The 18,135-nt window shown below is 39.5% G+C and overlaps 1 protein-coding gene across 5 annotated transcripts in view; it reads right to left on the reverse strand.

The window, feature by feature from the left end:
* The window catches only part of Wdr35 (WD repeat domain 35), a 52,547-nt gene that overhangs the window by 11,814 nt on the left and 22,598 nt on the right, over positions 1-18,135 (reverse strand). For all 5 annotated transcript variants that reach the window (XM_034514050.1, XM_076942128.1, XM_076942127.1 and 2 more), the window contains 8 exons: positions 12,976-13,120; positions 11,640-11,709; positions 10,681-10,734; positions 9,191-9,300; positions 8,588-8,798; positions 3,726-3,806; positions 674-810; positions 146-349 (listed from right to left, as the gene is read on the reverse strand). In XM_034514050.1, the coding sequence (XP_034369941.1) occupies positions 146-349; positions 674-810; positions 3,726-3,806; positions 8,588-8,798; positions 9,191-9,300; positions 10,681-10,734; positions 11,640-11,709; positions 12,976-13,120 (1,012 nt within the window). The remainder of the gene's footprint in view (positions 1-145; positions 350-673; positions 811-3,725; positions 3,807-8,587; positions 8,799-9,190; positions 9,301-10,680; positions 10,735-11,639; positions 11,710-12,975; positions 13,121-18,135) is intronic.

Consider the following 18,135-nt stretch of genomic DNA (forward strand, 5'->3'; position numbering starts at 1 on the left):
TAACAGAGCATGCAAAATGCCCAAGTTGTATTCCAAAATGAAACTTTCTAAAAGAAACGGTAAAGTAAATTTAGTCAACTTTACAGTCTCCATTTGTAAACATAAGAACTGAAAATACGTGGGGCTGGCTGCCTTCATAACGTACCGTCTGTCCATGTCTAGATACATCCTTTCGGCCTCTTCAAACCTGCCAAAGTAGGCAATAACTTCAGCCTGCTTCATTGACTCGCTCTGCAGATTGCCCAGGCGCTTCACAAACTTGATGCCTTGGTAATCCTTGCAGCGCACAAACGCTTGCTGTGCGGTGTACAAGTCCAGCTTCTGCAGGGCAGCTTCAGCCAACAGGCGCCTTCATTTTAAAAAAGACACAGAAAACCTATTACATATATCTAATAAACAAGGCTTATATAGGATTCAATCAGTAAAACATGGTAAAAAAAAAATCTGGTGAATTCCAGTGAAAACAACTATTTTAGCACATATTTTTTCATGTAACATGCTTATACTGAGGACTGGCATATGAACAGCAAGTGTCTATATTTTGAGAAGAGAAGCAAAAAGAGACACCAGTTCCAATTAGGACACCAGTGTGGGAACAGATAGTGACATAGTTGGGAGTTTAAAAGCATACACCTGACTTGGGGGGGGGGGGTGTTGGGGTTCTTTAAAATACCAAAGTCGGGGGTGTGGATTGTCCTCTATGAATTGAGACGCATCTTCAATTCCAACTTTCTCAATCAATGCTCGGCTATCTCGCAGGGACCGGATCTCAAAGTTCATTATGTAATCCTTGCTAGGGTGCTCTGGGTTCTGAAAGTGAAGGTGAGACAGGGAATTCAGAAGGATGCCTGCACAGTCTATAATAAAATAAAATAAAATAAAATAAAATAAAATAAGCTAGTGATTAGAACAAAGAAAAAGAAATCCCCACATTTGGGTCTGAAGAGTTATTTGGAAAATACAGAAATGGAGTCCCCATGGGCAATCAGGCTTCTTACACAGAGGTGTCAAAGACAGCAGAAAGAAAGGGTCCCTTGGTTTCGGTCAACTCCATTTCCCCCAGGTGTAATTTTTTTCTCCACAATCCTACCCCACCTTCACTAGAGCAGAAAACGCATTCGGCCGCTTGCACTCCCTTGTCCTTCCATCCTCTCTTACCCACAGGAGATGGCACTGTGGCTTCATGGCTACTGAGCAAGAGAGATGGGAGAAAGGAGGGTGGGCACCAACACCACTTCCTACCCTGACTCGCATGCTCACCAGAACAACACAGGCAAGGTCTGTCTCTCCAGAGAGCCATGGGGCTAAAGAAAAGAAACAAGTAGGCACAATCAATTCTCAGTGTGCCACACATCCACGCAGTGAGGGGAAGAACCACTTAGAACAGTTAGATCCAACGTGAAGAGCAGTAACGATGGGTCTTAGAGAGCAAACAGTGGCAAGCAGCCAGCGCCTCCTTACTCCTTACTCAGCACTGAGACAAAGTCCTTAGGAGACTGGTGAGGACCATGCAGAAATTAGCAAGGAAAGAGTGAGAGGTTTGGGTTCAAACACGCCATTGTAATGTCATTGCTCCCCATGTGACAGAGCCTTCCTCATCAACAAAGGAGATATGCACACTATTTACAGGCACAGAACAAGGTCACAGGCCAATCTGACACCTCAGAGAAAGGCTTTGGTGACTGCTAATTTCAGTTTTCATTTGCATTTCTTCTTTAGTCATCCAACAAATGTCTCATGCTCTTCTTTGAAAGTAAATGCTGAAGAAACCCACATTAAAGCTAAATACTTCCTGGGTCCATGATGCCCCAAAGAGAAGCAGAACCTCCCATCTTCTTTCATTTAGTAAGCTTTGCATGTAGTCAGCCAAGTAGGTAACAGTTTAACTCTCTACCACACGTTTAACCCTTCTCAGCACATGGCACCAATACCAGGTACTCTTCTCTAATCCATACAAAACTGCCCAGTGTGGGACATCTCAGAGCACATCTAACCAATGTAAATTATAGTTTCTAAAATACTTTACCCAAGTCAATACAATAACCAGCTATAAAACCAATGGCACAATGTTTTATAACTTAATGCAATAAGCAACCAGTGATGACCCTTTCAAAATTTTTAGTCTTTTACAATTTCATACATAAATAATCTTGCAAGGAGACCAAGATTTCTCAGTGATGAAATCCTCAGTGATTCCATATCCATTACCCTCCTGCGTGTGATAAAGCCTAGCCAACTAAAACACTCATCTAAATTATGAACTCCTGTTCAGAAAAATATAGCAAACATATTAATAAGTCTGGAATTCATTTACGCTTAGGATTAAACAGCTTGAAATTAGAGTTATAAAACAAAATGTTCTAAATCTTCACCTCAAAAGAATTACATGGAGCTACCAAAGAAAAAAGAGAGGAAGAAAGGTGAAGAAAATCTAAGTATGTCATTTTTAGAATGGAAAGCTTATTAAACAATGTAGTTGAAAACGGTTAACAACTGGGCCAGCAAGCTGGTCCGGTGGATGAAGGAGCTGGCTGACCATCCCTGGAGCACAGGTAGAAGGAGAAAACCGGCTCTCTCCCACAGGTTGTCCTTGGATCTCCATGTGTGCACTGCAGCACACATCAACGGGGACACATGTACACACATGAATAAATATCATTTAAAAGAATTGTTGGTGAAAATGGAGGATTAAAAAAATGCTAACAATTCTTCTAACCCAGGAAATGGTACTGTTTGTGTTTTTTTCTAGAATTCCTTGTTTTCAGTGTCCTTTATTTTCACATTGTTTGATTAAAATTAAATTTAATATGGAAAAATGTTTTGCTCAATGGTGCTGATCTGAGTACGTGAGTTCTGTTCATTCATCCCACACCCTGAGCCTGTCTTTACACTTCTCAATGACAGCTGGGAGGACAGACTCTATGATGCTCAGGCAATGTTAATGACTTAAATTGCTGCCAAGTACAACTTCTACTAGTTTTTAAAACTTTGTTTTCAAATTGATTTAACTCTATATAGCAACCACACTTTTTGAAAAAAACAAAGTCATTATTCATTTTTCAAATAGATGCAAATACACTGGCTGAAAATCACTAATACAGCACACCCATGCTAGACAATGAGGACTCCAGAAGCTGGCTTTGTCAAAGCATGCACATCAGCCACTTTACATGGAGTCTACCCACCTCCGACTATTTATAAAACACCTAAGACTTGAACAGAGCAAAGGCAGTGATAAAAAGATGCTTTTCTTGCATTTGCAAGGATAATGGGGGAAGGGTTACTCTCAGATGTTCCTGTATGTGAGTGAAAGGCAAGAAACAAGCTCACTGCTTCACAGACCGTGTACCTTAAACACGGAAAAGCTCTCTCTCTTTACCTTGCAGAAGGATACCTTGCTATCCATACAGAAGAACCCACCAGTCAAACATGGCAATCCTCACGTGTAACACCCTAAAACTTCATTCTAGTATATGCTGACAGCTTTTAAGCTTCACCCTTCTCCCCACTTCTGCCCCACATGCAGCTGACTGATTAGAAAGCCCAAGTGTTCCCTTCTTTATGGGCAGCCAGACCCATCATCCCTACCCCTGGGAAGTGAAGCATAAGTAAGGAACAGAGCAGGGCTGGACCTGAGGCCCAGCTGGGCCACTGAGGTGCCTGTTGCACACAGGAGGCTCGGTCAAGGCAGCAGCATAAATGAAGGGTGTCCTGTTGTTAGTTACCTTCAGTATCTCATCCAAGAGAACAGATTTAATTTCCAAATCCTCAAAGTTGCAAATATATCCAGAGGTCTGAATTGGTTCCTTTAAAGACAAAAAAATGAGAGTTATGTCTTGTCATACAAAACATGGCCCCATAAGGAATCCTCATTTTAAACAACATTGTCAAAACTTGCAATCAAACAAGAAATTCAGAATGTCAGTAATGCCATCTGCCCATCACCTAAATAGTTACCATGCCACTATACATGCCACTGAATTTCTGCTGGTATCATATTTCAACTCTATGCTTCTATACACTTCTCCAAAAGAGAAGGATGCTCTCTTACCTGACCACATTGTGAATTTAATTCTTAGTAAATGTGATACTCATTGTATTTGGATCCAATTAAGTACATCTACCACACAAATCCCACATCAAACTGAACTCTGCCCTCTGTGTTTCTGATATACTGCCTACATAAGATTTTATTTGCCAACATGTAAATACATGGATATTACATGTATGTCTCTTATCCTACAGATGGTTGCAGAAAAAAAAAAAAACATGTAGGATCTGGGTATTATAAGATAAAGTAGCTGCCCTACATCCTTAACAAAAAAAAAAAAAAAAGAGAGATTTAATATTATATAAGCCAAAATAAACATACTGCAAACTACTTAGTACATCCAAGAATACTATAGAAGAAACAGGGATAAAAATATCTAGCAATAGAAATCATCCTATTTTCATTTTTATAATATATAAGTATGCATACTTATACTATACTATTATATATAATTATGATTAAAAAAGACACCAAAACAATGAAAATATAAGGTAAAAATTCCTAGCTTGAATTCAATATGCCTAAGATTGAGGCTTGTCTAATGTGCCCTAAACGTTTCTAATGGGGTTTCAAATATGTTTTTTCTTTGAAAAATCACAAGTTGTTAGTTAAAAGTCAACTTGTATGAAAAAAGTTTATAAAATCTTTTAGTTATCTTTAAAAATGTGATTGTATTGCACAAGGCAGATAATATGCTTTTACGAGTAACAAGCACACATAACCAGAGCCAGGCCTGGCAGTTCACACTGTAATCCCAGCACACAGAGTGGAAGCAGGAAGATTACAAATTAAGAGGCAAGTCTTTTTATATGGCATGACCCTGTCCCAGGAAAACAATGCCACACACATGCACACACAGAATCACAGCAAAATATAATTTGAAAAGAAGAATATGTATAGATGTTTCTCAGAGAGCCTTTTGTGTGTTTTGATTAATTTGAAGCTATCATAAACCAAATATACTTGTATAAACATGTTTGTCATAAAAGATCATTTTAATTAAATACTACAACAAAGAAAAGTGGTTAAAAGATTAAGTCACAAAAGATAATCTGTGGATTAAAAAATATACCACCATCCTGAAAAATAAGTTCAAAAATGTAAAAAGCATTCCTTTAATTTTGTAATTCTTCACTATGGGATACCTTAGGGTGTGTGTTCTGCTTTATGCAACAGAACTGATAACTATGCAGAGAGCATATAATTTGGATTATAAGATTGCTGCTTTAATAAAAGGTTCTTTAAATGATGGGAAAACAGAGAAGGGGAGAATGGGAAAGACAAAGGAAGAGCAGAGCAAAGAGTTTTCAACGTGGTTTATAAATGTTGGCCTACAAGTAATGTGCAAAAAGTATGGGGTCATTCATCCTCTGCAAAACTCAACTTCCACTTGAATTATGTTCTGGTTTCCTTTCTGCTGCTGTAATAAACACTGTGAGCAAAAGCAATTGAGGGAAGGAAACTAACCCCTACAGATCACAGTCCACCACTGAACTCAGCAGCCTAAAGCAGAAGTCATGGAGTAATGCAGCTTACTGGCTCTCTCGCAGGCTCACACTTAGCCAGAACTCTTAAAAAAAAAAAAAGAAAGAAAAGATGTTTGTTTCGGTATATTAGTGCTCTATCTTCATGTACACCTGCACTCAAGAAGAGGGCATCAGATCCCAATATAGAGGGTAGTGAGCCACCATGTGGTTGCTGGAATTGAACTCAGAACCTCCAGAAGAGCAGACAGTGGTCTTAACCTGTGAGCCATCTCTCCAGCCCTTAACCAGCATTCTTAATAGAGCCTTGAAGCAACTACCCAGAGAATGGTCCCAGTCAGGGTGGGCTGTCCTGCCTATATTAATTAACAATTAAGATGATACCCCACAGATACGCTCACAGGGCAATCTGATCTGGACAATCCTTTCATTGAGATTCTCATTGTGGGTAATGCTAGGCCATGTCAAGTTGACAGAGTTAACTAGGACAAATTACACCAACCAACACTGTTTTACAAAACACAGTAGTAATTTATCCATACCTCAACTGAATACAGTGTGTCATATTAATAAGCTACAAAGCAGGGTGCACTCACATAAGCAGTATGCAAAGTATACATTTTTATCAAAAGCAGGCTTCCAAGCTTTGGTACGCCGTATCAGGAAGCACTAGGGTCTCTGTCACTCAGTACAGTCAAAGACCTCACAGCATGTGTAACACAACAGGCATCCTGAAGTTCCTGACTTAGCCAGTCAGTCTCAGCACACAGTGACACACTGAGGCTTGAACCATACCTAATTAACTAGATTGAAAGATTATATTATCAAATTTTACCTTCACCTCATAAATTATACAAGAGGCTTAAGAGGTTTTGAAAAGGAATCTGCCAGCTCCAGGAATCACTGATAACACAAGCAACTGTGGAACGGAAGAGCTAACTCCTCCCTCCCTCACAACGTGGAAACGGAGATCTCTTATCTATCCTTGCACAGAAAAAAATCTATCCAGCTACCAACTGTCAGATGAAAGCTCATCTCCTGAGTGCTAATGTGGAGAGCGCATCCTGAAGGAACATATTATCATGTAACTCTGTGTCCAGGCATCCTCTCACATTCCAGGAGCAGCTGGAGGAAGGACCAGCAGAGCAGCCGAGCAAGAAGGGAGTACAGAGGCCTACATCCCCAGGAAAACAGAGAACAGACCAGTACAGTGTATAAGTTCTTGACCATGCTCAGATTTTTTTCAAAACTGACCTAGCTCTAAATTTAATAAAAATTGGGTTATATGCCAAGCCAGAAAACAAACTCAAGTAAATAAAATAATGATTTAAAAAAAAATAAAGGCTAGTCTGTTAGAACTATTTAATAGTCTCCTCCAGACAATGGTTTAAAGATTTCACTTGGTGCTAGATTGACCACACTCTGCACACACTGTAAAAACATAATAAGGACTCTGGGCACATGACACCTGGCTAAGAAGGAGTAGGGCCAGGCATAGAAAACAGACTCTAGCATTCAGAAAGCATTCTTCCATCTTCAAGGTTAGCCTGTGGATACCTGTCAAATATCCACACTTGTTTTGTGGCGAGGGACAAAATGCCCCTGGGTACTTGCAAGAAGCCATGCAAAGGCGGTAGTCTAGGACGTCTTTTCTTCGAACCATTTCTCAGTGTCTAAGAATGACAAAGGCATGAGGCTCCTCAATGACTTAACAGAGCCTCTAAGAGTAACTAACAGATGATCTCATCACCCAAAGAACACCTACAGAGCTTGAGAAAGAAAAATACACAAACAGCTTGGGATTTCAGAGGAGCAACAGACCACTAAACAAATGGCTGCAGAAAACCTTTGACAGCTCGGAGCCCTGCGTGTGCAATTTCTTCCCAAGAACAAACAAAGCGAAACAGATAAGTGAGGCCTTCAGTCATCTCTTGTGATTGACACTAGTGAAGTACAACAAAAAATTCCACACTGAAAATCATCAGTAATCCAAAAATTGTTCTTAAAAATTATCTTTTTGATTAAGTTACAGATCAATTTATTTTATACTGCCTAAGCAGATAGGTAAGCGTTGGTCCAGAGAGGGTTGAGGGACACGAGAGTCCAGAGCAGAAAAGCTAATCGGTGTCCTTCCCTCTAGAGAAGCCTGTACCATGCCCCTTGGCATGTCTTTCTTTTTTAGTACATCTCTTGATCTCTTAACTCTTATGCTTAAATTCTTTATTAAAAATGTTTTATTAAAATGTTTTAACAAAACACCAACTCTTTCAAAAATATCAGCCGATGGAGCTATAAACGGAAAAGACCTGAAAATGAGAACACGTAATAGACAGAAGGAAAAGGCAGTCACAATGTGTGTGGGGGGACCTGGGTACAGAAAGGGTGTGGATTAGTGAGAGGTCTGGAGTATAAGAAAGGTGAGGTTGCGTACTCTAGACACATAAGCACAGGAGAATGAAGAGGCAAGGCACAGCCATTTCAAACATACAGCAAATAAACCTGATGATTTTCTTTACTTTTCTTTGAATTTTGATAAGAGAAAAAGAAAGCAGGATTATTTATTGAGTGTCATGATTCCATGTTCATGGGCTCAGTTTTGGTTCTAGATAAGGTCTGAACCGTGGTCCAAGTTGGCCTGGAAGGTCCTAGATAGCCCAGGCTGGCCTCAAAGAGCATGGTTCTCCTCCCTCAGCCTCTCACATACTGGGATTACAAGCATATGCCTCCCTGCCCAGCTATGAGTCCATCTTTTAAAAGAATAAGTGCCTAGGAAGTGCCTTTCAGAGAAAGCAAAGCTTTCTATTTAGCTTTCTATTTCTATTTCTATTTCTATTTCTATTTCTATTTCTATTTCTATTTCTATTTCTATTTAATTTAGAGGTATTATTCCCACTTTGAACCAATTACTTTTAAACCCACAGAAAACTTTAAACTTGTTTTCACAAATGTATGCAGAAACGCCAATACATTTCTCAAAGAAAAGGGGAGGAATATCGGGTTTTGAATTTGACTCATTATTTATAGACTGTTAACACTTATTTCTTGTTTGTACCTCAGGATCCAAGTTTCTGAAGACATACATCCTCGTCTTCTCCATCATTGCAAACAAATCGGGATTGTCCCTGGCCCACTTCATATCCCAGACATCTTTGCGCTCCAATTTCAGCAACTCGCCGAGCACTTGCTGCCCTGTACTGTCTGTCACCCGAGTGTCCAGGTCAAAGAAAGTCAAGACTCCTGCGATGTCAATGATAGCAAGACGGCTAGAAGTCATGGGATTGGGGAGGGAAAATTTGAAAAATAAATACTTTCAGTGGTCATGAAGTCAAACTGCCTACAACCCTTCTTCAAGACCCCTTTATCAGAAACCCGGAATATGATGGAAATTACTTTAAAACTTTTAAAGCAAATTTAACAGAAGATAGAAACTAGTTTTCCTTTTGCTACTGTATAAGAAAAAACTTATCCAAAACCAGTTAGTATCAAAATATAAAATAGTTAATATTAAGTCTCAAGAGTAAAAATAAAGAATGTGCCAGGATTTCCATTTAAACAAAAACAGTAAACTACGCACAAGTTCACCCACCGGCACATTAGTGCACAAATCCAACCATCCCAACGTAAGCCTAACGGCCAGGAGGAGTGTCTGGCTTACCTGGAGTTACAGTTCAGAGATAGCTGGCAGGCTCGGCAATCCAGAGAATACTTTTGAATCAAAGCAACATTAGGAAAGCTGTACCTCTGGATGATGCCAGACTCACGCCCCTACGGAAATGACCTTTGGTTACGATAGCGTATTTGCCATAAGAGCATCATGCTGTAGATACAGGTCTCTCTCTATATGTCCATGTTTTTAAAACCAGAGTGACACTGACCTAGCAAGTGCCCAATCCTGCTGTTTTATCTCCTAACTTGAGTCTTTTAAGAGCAGCTGTAGGTGGTCTAATTTTTCCTCATAGAATATTCAAGAAGGAAATCAGGACAAAGATCTAGATCTTTGTAGTACACTGATTCTTATCCGACAAGAAAGAAACATCTAAGGCTGCTTATAATGTAGGTTAATACTCCGAGAGACTAAAGGCTACCGAAGCACCTACTCAATTACGTTCCACAGATAGGAACTGGAAGGCCACAGTGTGAAACAGCCGCTCCTGGAGCCTAGCCCTCCACCCCACAGCTTTCACCTGGAGCATCAGCTCCTGGCAAGAAGAAAGGTCACCTAGAAGCAGCAATACCTTGAGCATTGTTCAAAAACTGACACAGGACATACATACATCTCCTGGATAGGCATGGCAGTGTACAGATCAGCAGCAAGTGCAGCAGAGCACCAGGGGCCATGACTAGCTTTCAAACTCTTCTGCACTTGAGCCATGTGGGGCAAAGGACAAGAGAGGAAGGTCTACAGAGCTCATCTTTACCTCCCTTGTTCAGCCAGAGAACAAGGATTCCTCAGTGTGATGCTCAAGCAGGGCCTATCAGAACAGTGGGAAAGCCATGGGATACTAACAGCCATGGGTTGCTAAGAGCATTTTCCCACCTAATGAGCTGACTGCTAGAGAACTCAGCAGGGAACAGGTAAGCCTCTGCTGGCGCAACTCAAACGCACTGCTGAATCAGTTACTTCTAAAGTTCATGTTTTCAAAGGTCAGAACTCAAGAAAAAACAGTGTACCATTGCTTCTGTTTTTAAATTTTTAGGCAAGTATTGCCAGGGACTCCTCAACTTTGCTGGCTGGAAAAATACACCACTTCATTCTAAGAATTATGAACGTAGCTCATCCAGAGTCAGTGTAAGTTCCTGAGCTACATGGGGTGGCGTGGAAAATCCTCTAAGTCCAATGTGTTCCATACAGCCTCTGCATCTACCGACTGCAGGGCTTTCAACCGGGGTCAACTCCTCATCTGTGTCTCTTCTCAGCTGACCAGCACCCTGCTGATTTTATAAGTAGTTAATATTTTTGCAAATGATTAGTAATATGTGCACAAGCTTCAGAACTTCCTCATTTCTTCTATCAGATTTGGAGAAACACGGGACATCCACGAGATGACAGTCTAAGTTCCTGACTTAGTCCAAAATGCTTGCTTTACCCTTGCTCTGTAACTTAAAACAATTACTATTCCTAACAATGAGTTTATTGCAACTTACCACAATCAATGTCTTGTCAGATGCAGTAATGGCACAAATTGGATCCCTCGTACCCTAAAATTAATCATCATTTTATGTAATATTTATTGAATAACAAAGGAGGTCCACAACCTATATAAAATTATTAACATATATAATACATTTGTCAATATAACAATTTTATTTACTGAGTACTTACTATGTGTCAATCACTGAAGTAAGTACTAATGTTACTTCAATGAAATCTTTGATCCTCAAAGGATTACTTAAAAATCAACTTCCAAAGACTACGAACCAAACATCTAATTATAGATAGTCCTTTAAATGAGATGCAAGTGGGTCATGAAAGCACATAGGGAGAAGTAGATGGGAAAACGCCTAAGCTTAGCTCTTAAAGCTATGCTCAGAGAGGTAAGCATGTGCCACCAGAAGGGTAAAATGGAAGAGCCCTGCAACCACCTGGATCTAAATAAAGGGCATTGTGTTTATCGAGAAGAGCCAGTCACCATAGCTAGTATATATATCTGACAAACCAATCAGCCAGAAGTCAGACTGTTCTCTCTGGAGAACTGCCAGGGACAGACTGTTCTCTCAGCTGGGGAACATGAGAAAGGGAAAGAGCATGGAGAAAGTTCCTCTAAGTGATAAACTTATCAACAGTTCAGTCAACACAACTCACATACATATGTGGACCAAGATAGCTATAAATGCAGCCCCACGGTCACAAAGTCATAAACTTAGTTAGAACATTTTTAGTTTGGGGCTGCAAAGATGGCTTAAGAGGTAAAGTGCTTGCTGCACAAGCCATAGGACCCGAGTTTGGGTCCCTGGCCGCCATGTAAAGAGCAGATGTGACAGTGTTTAAGGAATTGTTAAAAATGATGCCCTATTTACCAGAACCAAACTCTTGTTCAAGTGTCTAATAAAATCACATTTCCTTATCTGCAGACACTAACCCTGAGGAAAACCAAAGCACCTACTTGAATGGCTTTACTGTAATCAAACACCCCATCCACAGATCCAGAAGGAACATCATCAACGTGATAAATCCTGTTAAAAACAAAAACAGAAGCTTGAAGAAAGTGAGGAGTATATTGCGTCATAATCTCTACAACTAAGGACTGAATGACTACAGTGAGCATTCTTACCTAACAGGAAAACTCTGATTTTTTTTAAAGAGTTCTTGATATAGCTGAATCTCGTAAAAGCAGAAACTATCCACCAAAGATTTATACAAGCCATCTGTTCAGCAAAGTCATGCCCCATTGTGAACAGCTAAGTTATGCATTCCCAATAAAGTCCATTGAGCTGTGAGATTTTTTGCCTGACTGTTGGTCAAGAGTAACCAACAGTCTTATTTGCTTGCTTGCTTGCTTGCTTGCTTGCTTGCTTGCTTGCTTGCTTGCTTGCTTGCTTATAGCCTCTCTATGTAGCCTGGGTATATCTCAAACTCAGAATCCTCCTGCCTCATCCTCCTGTCTGTTGCAACTTCAAACTTGTAAAGTTTATACAGAACTTCTTGTTGCTTACTAAACACATTGACACATCTTCATGTTGAAGCTTACTTCAGGAGTCCCTTTGTCCTCACATAACTGAGTGGCAGAGTCCTCTTTATCCCCACTTACCAGAAACCACTCCAATTCAGACTCCCAGAATCCAGGTCTTTGGAAAGAAGCCACATGCCCAGTTCACCCCTACCTAAAGCCCTCCTCCGTCCCTGTAAGGACATGCATCTCCCCTGGTGACTGATGCTAGGATCACCTCCTAGAAAGACCCCTAAACAACTGGCCAATGGGAATGAGGCTTCAGTTAGATACTCATTTTTGTTGTTGTTGTTGTTGTTGTTTTGAGACAGGGTTTCTCTGTGTAGCCCTGGCTGTCCTGGAACTCACTCTATAGACCAGGCTGGCCTCGAACTCAGAGATCCTCCTGCCTCTGCCTCCCAAGTGCTGGGATTAAAGGCGTGCGCCACCACTGCCTGACTTGGATACTCGTTTCTTAACTAAATGACGGTAATTTCAGTGTGCCACTAATATGTGCAGTGGGTCACACAGCCATTTCCTAACCAAATAAATCCCCACAGATTTCCAGCCTTTATCAATATGGGGGTTTTGTCTTGTTCTGTTTTGTTTACATCAACCTTCTTTTACTTTGGTAAATTTAAATAGATCCATTTAAAAGATATTCAAATTAAATAAAAGCATTTCTATTAATCAAGGCAATGTATATTTCTCAAGAATGGCAATAGATAATTAACTATGTCTGGATTCAATATGGTGTAGTTGAGTTATTTAAAATATGTATCAAAAAACATACCTTTCTCTTCCTTCTTTTCGAGACCGTGTGATCTGATTAATTTCCAATGCTGTCAGCTTCTTTGCCACCCGATATTGCCAGGTATAAAATGCTTCTTTTGAAGCTGCTATCACATGGGTTTTGGTCATTGCAACAAATAACGGCACTAAGTAAAAAGAACAGTAAGACAACTAAGCTGGCGTTACAGAAGGTGCTTCACAGCACTTCAGCACCAGAGTCCAACACCTCATTTTAGAAATAATAAACCCAACCTTGAAATATGCACACACAATCTCTCCAATCAGACAAGAATCTGATGGTACTCAGATTGTACAAAAAGAATATCAAGTAAAATGGATCTGTGATGTAAATGGACCAAGAGCTAAAACCTCAGGACTTTTAAAAAGAGTACTTAGGAGTATGGGGGACAATGGAAGAGCATTTGCTCAGCCTGTGAGAAGCCACAGACTTAATCCTCAGTATCACAGAGAGAAAGAAGAGCAACCTTTTTTTGTTGTTTTTTTTGTTTTGTTTTTTTTCTTATTTATTTATTTTTTTATATTTTATTTACATTTCAGATGCCATCCCCTTTCCCCATTTCCCCTCCCTAGAAAACCCCTATCCCATGCCCCCTTTTCCTTTTTGCTTTTATACATTTTTTTAAAATGTTAATCAAAGGCTTTATAAGTTTGGTAATGCTCAATCAGAAGTGTAACCCAATACCCAACCTAGATATATAAACTAACTTTGACTGGTGGAGACACGTGAACATCTGCCTCCATGCCCCCCCCCCTTCTCTCTCTTTGAAGAGCAACCTTTTAAATAATTTATTATTTTATGTGCATTGGTGTCTTTCCTGCATGTATGTCTGTGTGAAGGTGTCAGCTCCTTTGGAGTTACAGCCACATAGTTGCTGGGAATTTATTTTTATCTTACTTAGTGTTCTATGACCTTAGGTGATTATTTTACTGCTAGACTAAGTTTTTTAATCTGCTTCACAAAAGCATTCACAATAGGCATCAGTTTCATGCTTCTAGGCAAGTCTTAACCACTGAGCCATCTCTCCAGCCCCAGAAGTAAATCTTTGTGAGCTGGAGTTAGACAACAAACTCATTAGGCATGACACCAAAACTAATGTAACAAAAAATAAAGCAATTAGAAAACAACAAAATTAAAGACATCTGTGTTTCATGTGATATGAAGAAAATTAAATGAGAGAACATATTTATAAATCATAAATCTTATAAGGAATTAATGGTTATAAACATACATAAGAGATTGTCCAAAAAATATTTAACAAAGGAAAAACTTTTTAAAAAGCAAAAAATCTAAGTGAACACTTCTCCAATAAAATACACAAATAACCATGAAAAGATAACCAACATCATTAACCACCAAAGCCTGAACATCTAAACTACAACTGGCATAACACGAGATCCTCACTAGGATAGCTAGAATTTTAGAAAGTAAGGCAAGAATTGGTAAAGGCATAGAGAAAAAATAAGAGTGTAAAATACTCTGAAAGAACACTCCAAAGTTTCTCAAAATGCTGACTATAGAGTTATACGATACCTAACAATTCTGCTCCTAAATTTATGTCTAAGAGAAGCAAACACACAAATTTACACTCAGGTGTTCAAAACAGTGTTCTGCATCATAGCCAACATGTAGAAACAACTCAGATGTCTACTAGCCATTGAACCAGTCTCTTTCTCCCCTCCTCAGTACCAATTATAGCCCGGTCTAAACATTTATCCTTTTTTCTTGATCTCATTTGTCTTGTATTTCCATTTCACTGAGTAAAAGAGAAAAAAATTCCCCTGAGTTTCATGCGTCTAGGCATGAAACTGACGCCTATTGTGAATGCCTTTGTGAAGCAGAAAGCCTCGCCTCAACAACTCCAACTGTGGATTAAAAAACTTAAGTCTAGCAGTAAAATAATCACCTAAGGTCATAGAACACTAAGTAAGATAAAAGTAAATATGCACTTTCAAACAAAATATGTAAATCAAAGTAGCCCTCCGTGAAGGGCATTCCTCCGTGTTTTCTGAGCTCAGGAATAATCAAACACTGTGAACTGTTTCTATTTATACCGTGAAGCAATGAGGCCAGTGTTGGCGAGAGCAGTGGCTTATGAACTTTGGTCACAGAACTAGCCAGGGGCATGTTGTGGCAAGCAGGACACTTAAGAAACTGAAGAGAAGAAGCTGCCCCTGGAAGCATAGTGTTAACTGAGTAGATTGACAGCTCAAGAACTCAAATTCAAGGATTTTTATACTAAGTATTTTAATAAAGTTGAATCGGATTTGTTTTTTGTTGTTGTTTGTTTTTTGGGTTTTGGTTTTGATTTTGGTGGGTTTTGTTTGTTTGTTTTGTTTTGTTTCGTTTCGTTTTGTTTAAATTTCTGGCTTTCAAGGTTTTTCTATTCAAAACAAATCATATACTATTAATGACCTCCAGAGGGAGCACAAAGCCTTCTGGCCTTGCACAAAATCAAAGCCTGGAGAACGGCAGCCAAACCTCCAGAGGGTGCTAAAGCCAGCCAGGCTGTCTTCTCATTGACTTTTTACTAAATCTAATAAATATTTAGTAAATTCACCATGAATATTTCAATTCTGGTAATTATGCTCTTGTTAATTTGAGGTTCACAAACCTTTACTGCTTCCTGGTAAAATATAACATTTCCAAAGCATATAAAAAGCATTTTCTCAACCAGTGTTTAATTACAATTATGAATTACATTCATGTTCTTTTATTCTTTCTTTCCATACAATTTATTCTGATCACACTTTCCACTCCCCCATGTTCTTTATTCTTAATACTTCACAAATGTGAGAATTTATTGCTATCCTGATTAATTGAAAATTAAAATGTTACTGGTTCAAATCCAGGCTTCTTGGATTCAAATTATGGATCATCATTATGATGTTAACAATTATGTTACTCTCTCTGAACCTCGGTTTACCTGTCAATTGAAAATAACAACATCAGCTCGATAGGGCTGTTTTAAGGACTAAAAGAGAAAATAAAGGATAACAAGGTGCCTAGAATAGAGTAAATGTTTAATAGTTTTAAATACATGCAAGCACTCTTCTAAACACATTATATGTACTAACTCACAGCCACTGTATAAGGCCAGCAGTGCTATCACTAGTTAGCAGATTAATAAAACCACATGGGTATGAAGCAGTTATAACTTGTCTGTGTTGTACGTCTACATAACTGTTATACAGTGGGCAAGCGGGACCTAACCTCGGGGACTCTACGGCTCTTGCATCTGTGCTCTGAATCACAGAAGCAGAATACCCCATCAGGATCTATTAGGCATGACGGTTATCATTGCTTTTATTTTCATTTTCTACATGAATTTTTATAACATAACTAAGCACTCCAGTCATTACTCAGAATAAATGTAAATATATCAGAAAATACATTCAATCAATATAGTAGCACTCTCAATAAATTCACATGGGAAGAACACAATGCCCTGTTATAAATTCTGATAGATTTTTATTAAAAGATTAATTCAAGTCCAACTAAATTTACAAGAAAACGAAGATGAGGATGCCAGAGGATGTCACAGTTTGATAGGAGGACTCTATTAGTAAAGGCAGCACACGGTTTGACCACAGGACATGGAAGAAATGCATTGGTAATGGCCAGGAAGCCCCCTCGCTCCTGCGAGCTTTCACAGGACTAGAAGAACTCCCCAACCCCAGTTGTAAATGTGACATCCATATAATCCCAGCCCCAAAGCTCAGGGACCATCAGAGAAGAGGGAAGAAAGACCTTAAGAGCAAGCAGGCAGAAAAGGACCAAAGTAAGACAGTGTCTTCTGGACATGGCAGGCCCACTGCAGGCAGGAATCACAGCAGCTGTGCTTGCTTGCACAAGACCTGCTCAAGACCACGCCAATCAACACTCTAGAGTGGACGGGGCAGCGCTCACAACTCTGAATTCCTAAGTAAGGAACTACTAATGGTTGATGGCTTCTGTAGGAAGGAGAGTCAGGTGTCTAAGCATGCTAGATCAGCTTACTCTACAGTGGACACCACACCTGAGAATATGGACAGCACAAGTTGGACTTAGTAGGTTATTAAAACAGAACAGAAGGATAAAGTCGGGAGGAAGTGAGAACTAGAAGTCCTTAGGGCAAGGTGGAAGGCTAAATATGACCAAAATATTAAATCCTCAGAGCTAATTAAAATATTATATTGAAAATGAAGATCAATTTTGTTAAAGATTTATTTCTTTTTATGTATGTGGGTGTTTTGCCTGCATGTATGTCTGTGCACCACTTACATGCCTGGTGCCCCTAGAGATCAAAAAAAAGGGCATCGGATTCCCTGAATTGGAATTACAGATAGTTATGAGCTGCCATGTAGGTGATGGGATTAAACCCAAGTTCTCTAGGAACGCCCCATGTTCTTAGCTGCTGCCCATCTCTCCCGCCCCAAAGATTACATTTTAGAAGTTAGAACTCCAAGTTTAGCAAGAGGCTCAGCCTCAATAATTTAGAACAGAGCGAGATTGAGGAAGACTTCCAACTTCAACTTCAGATCTCAATGTATATATACACATGTGTGTGCCAACACATGTGAACATGCATATACTCAGGTACACATACAACATCCACATACACATGCAATGAATTTCAAACTAGGCAGAAAGATTTATTGGGGGGAAAATGTAAGAAATTATGCTTCCCTCAACACTAACAGAGCCTTAACACTAACAGGCAGTCATTAATAGCCAAGCCAGGATGTAAAATAATTTAAAACAATTTAGGAATTCACATTTAGGAAAAACCTGCTTGTAATATTTTAATGCTGAAGGCTGAATAAATTCCTGCATCCATAATGGTTTCACCGCTTTGCCACTTATTCATTTCTTAGCACTTTAAAGAGCTGGTAAACTGAAATGTTGTCATCAAATTAGCCTTCTCTGGAATACATGGAAACTACCACTAGAAACCTACCAAAACACCTGCTGGTCCTCTCCGGTCTCTCTGTGCCTTGGTCCCTCTCTCAATGCTATCCTCTCCTTACATAACACCTGAGGACATACTTAGATGGATTTCCTTTGTTCTCATTTTTGAGACAGCTATGTATTACTAGCTGTTCTGGAACTCATCTGTAGACCAAGCTGGTCTCTAACTCAGAGAGTTCTACCTGCCTCTGC

The sequence above is a fragment of the Arvicanthis niloticus genome, chromosome 11 (assembly GCF_011762505.2).
Source record: "Arvicanthis niloticus isolate mArvNil1 chromosome 11, mArvNil1.pat.X, whole genome shotgun sequence".
Lineage (NCBI taxonomy): Eukaryota > Metazoa > Chordata > Mammalia > Rodentia > Muridae > Arvicanthis > Arvicanthis niloticus.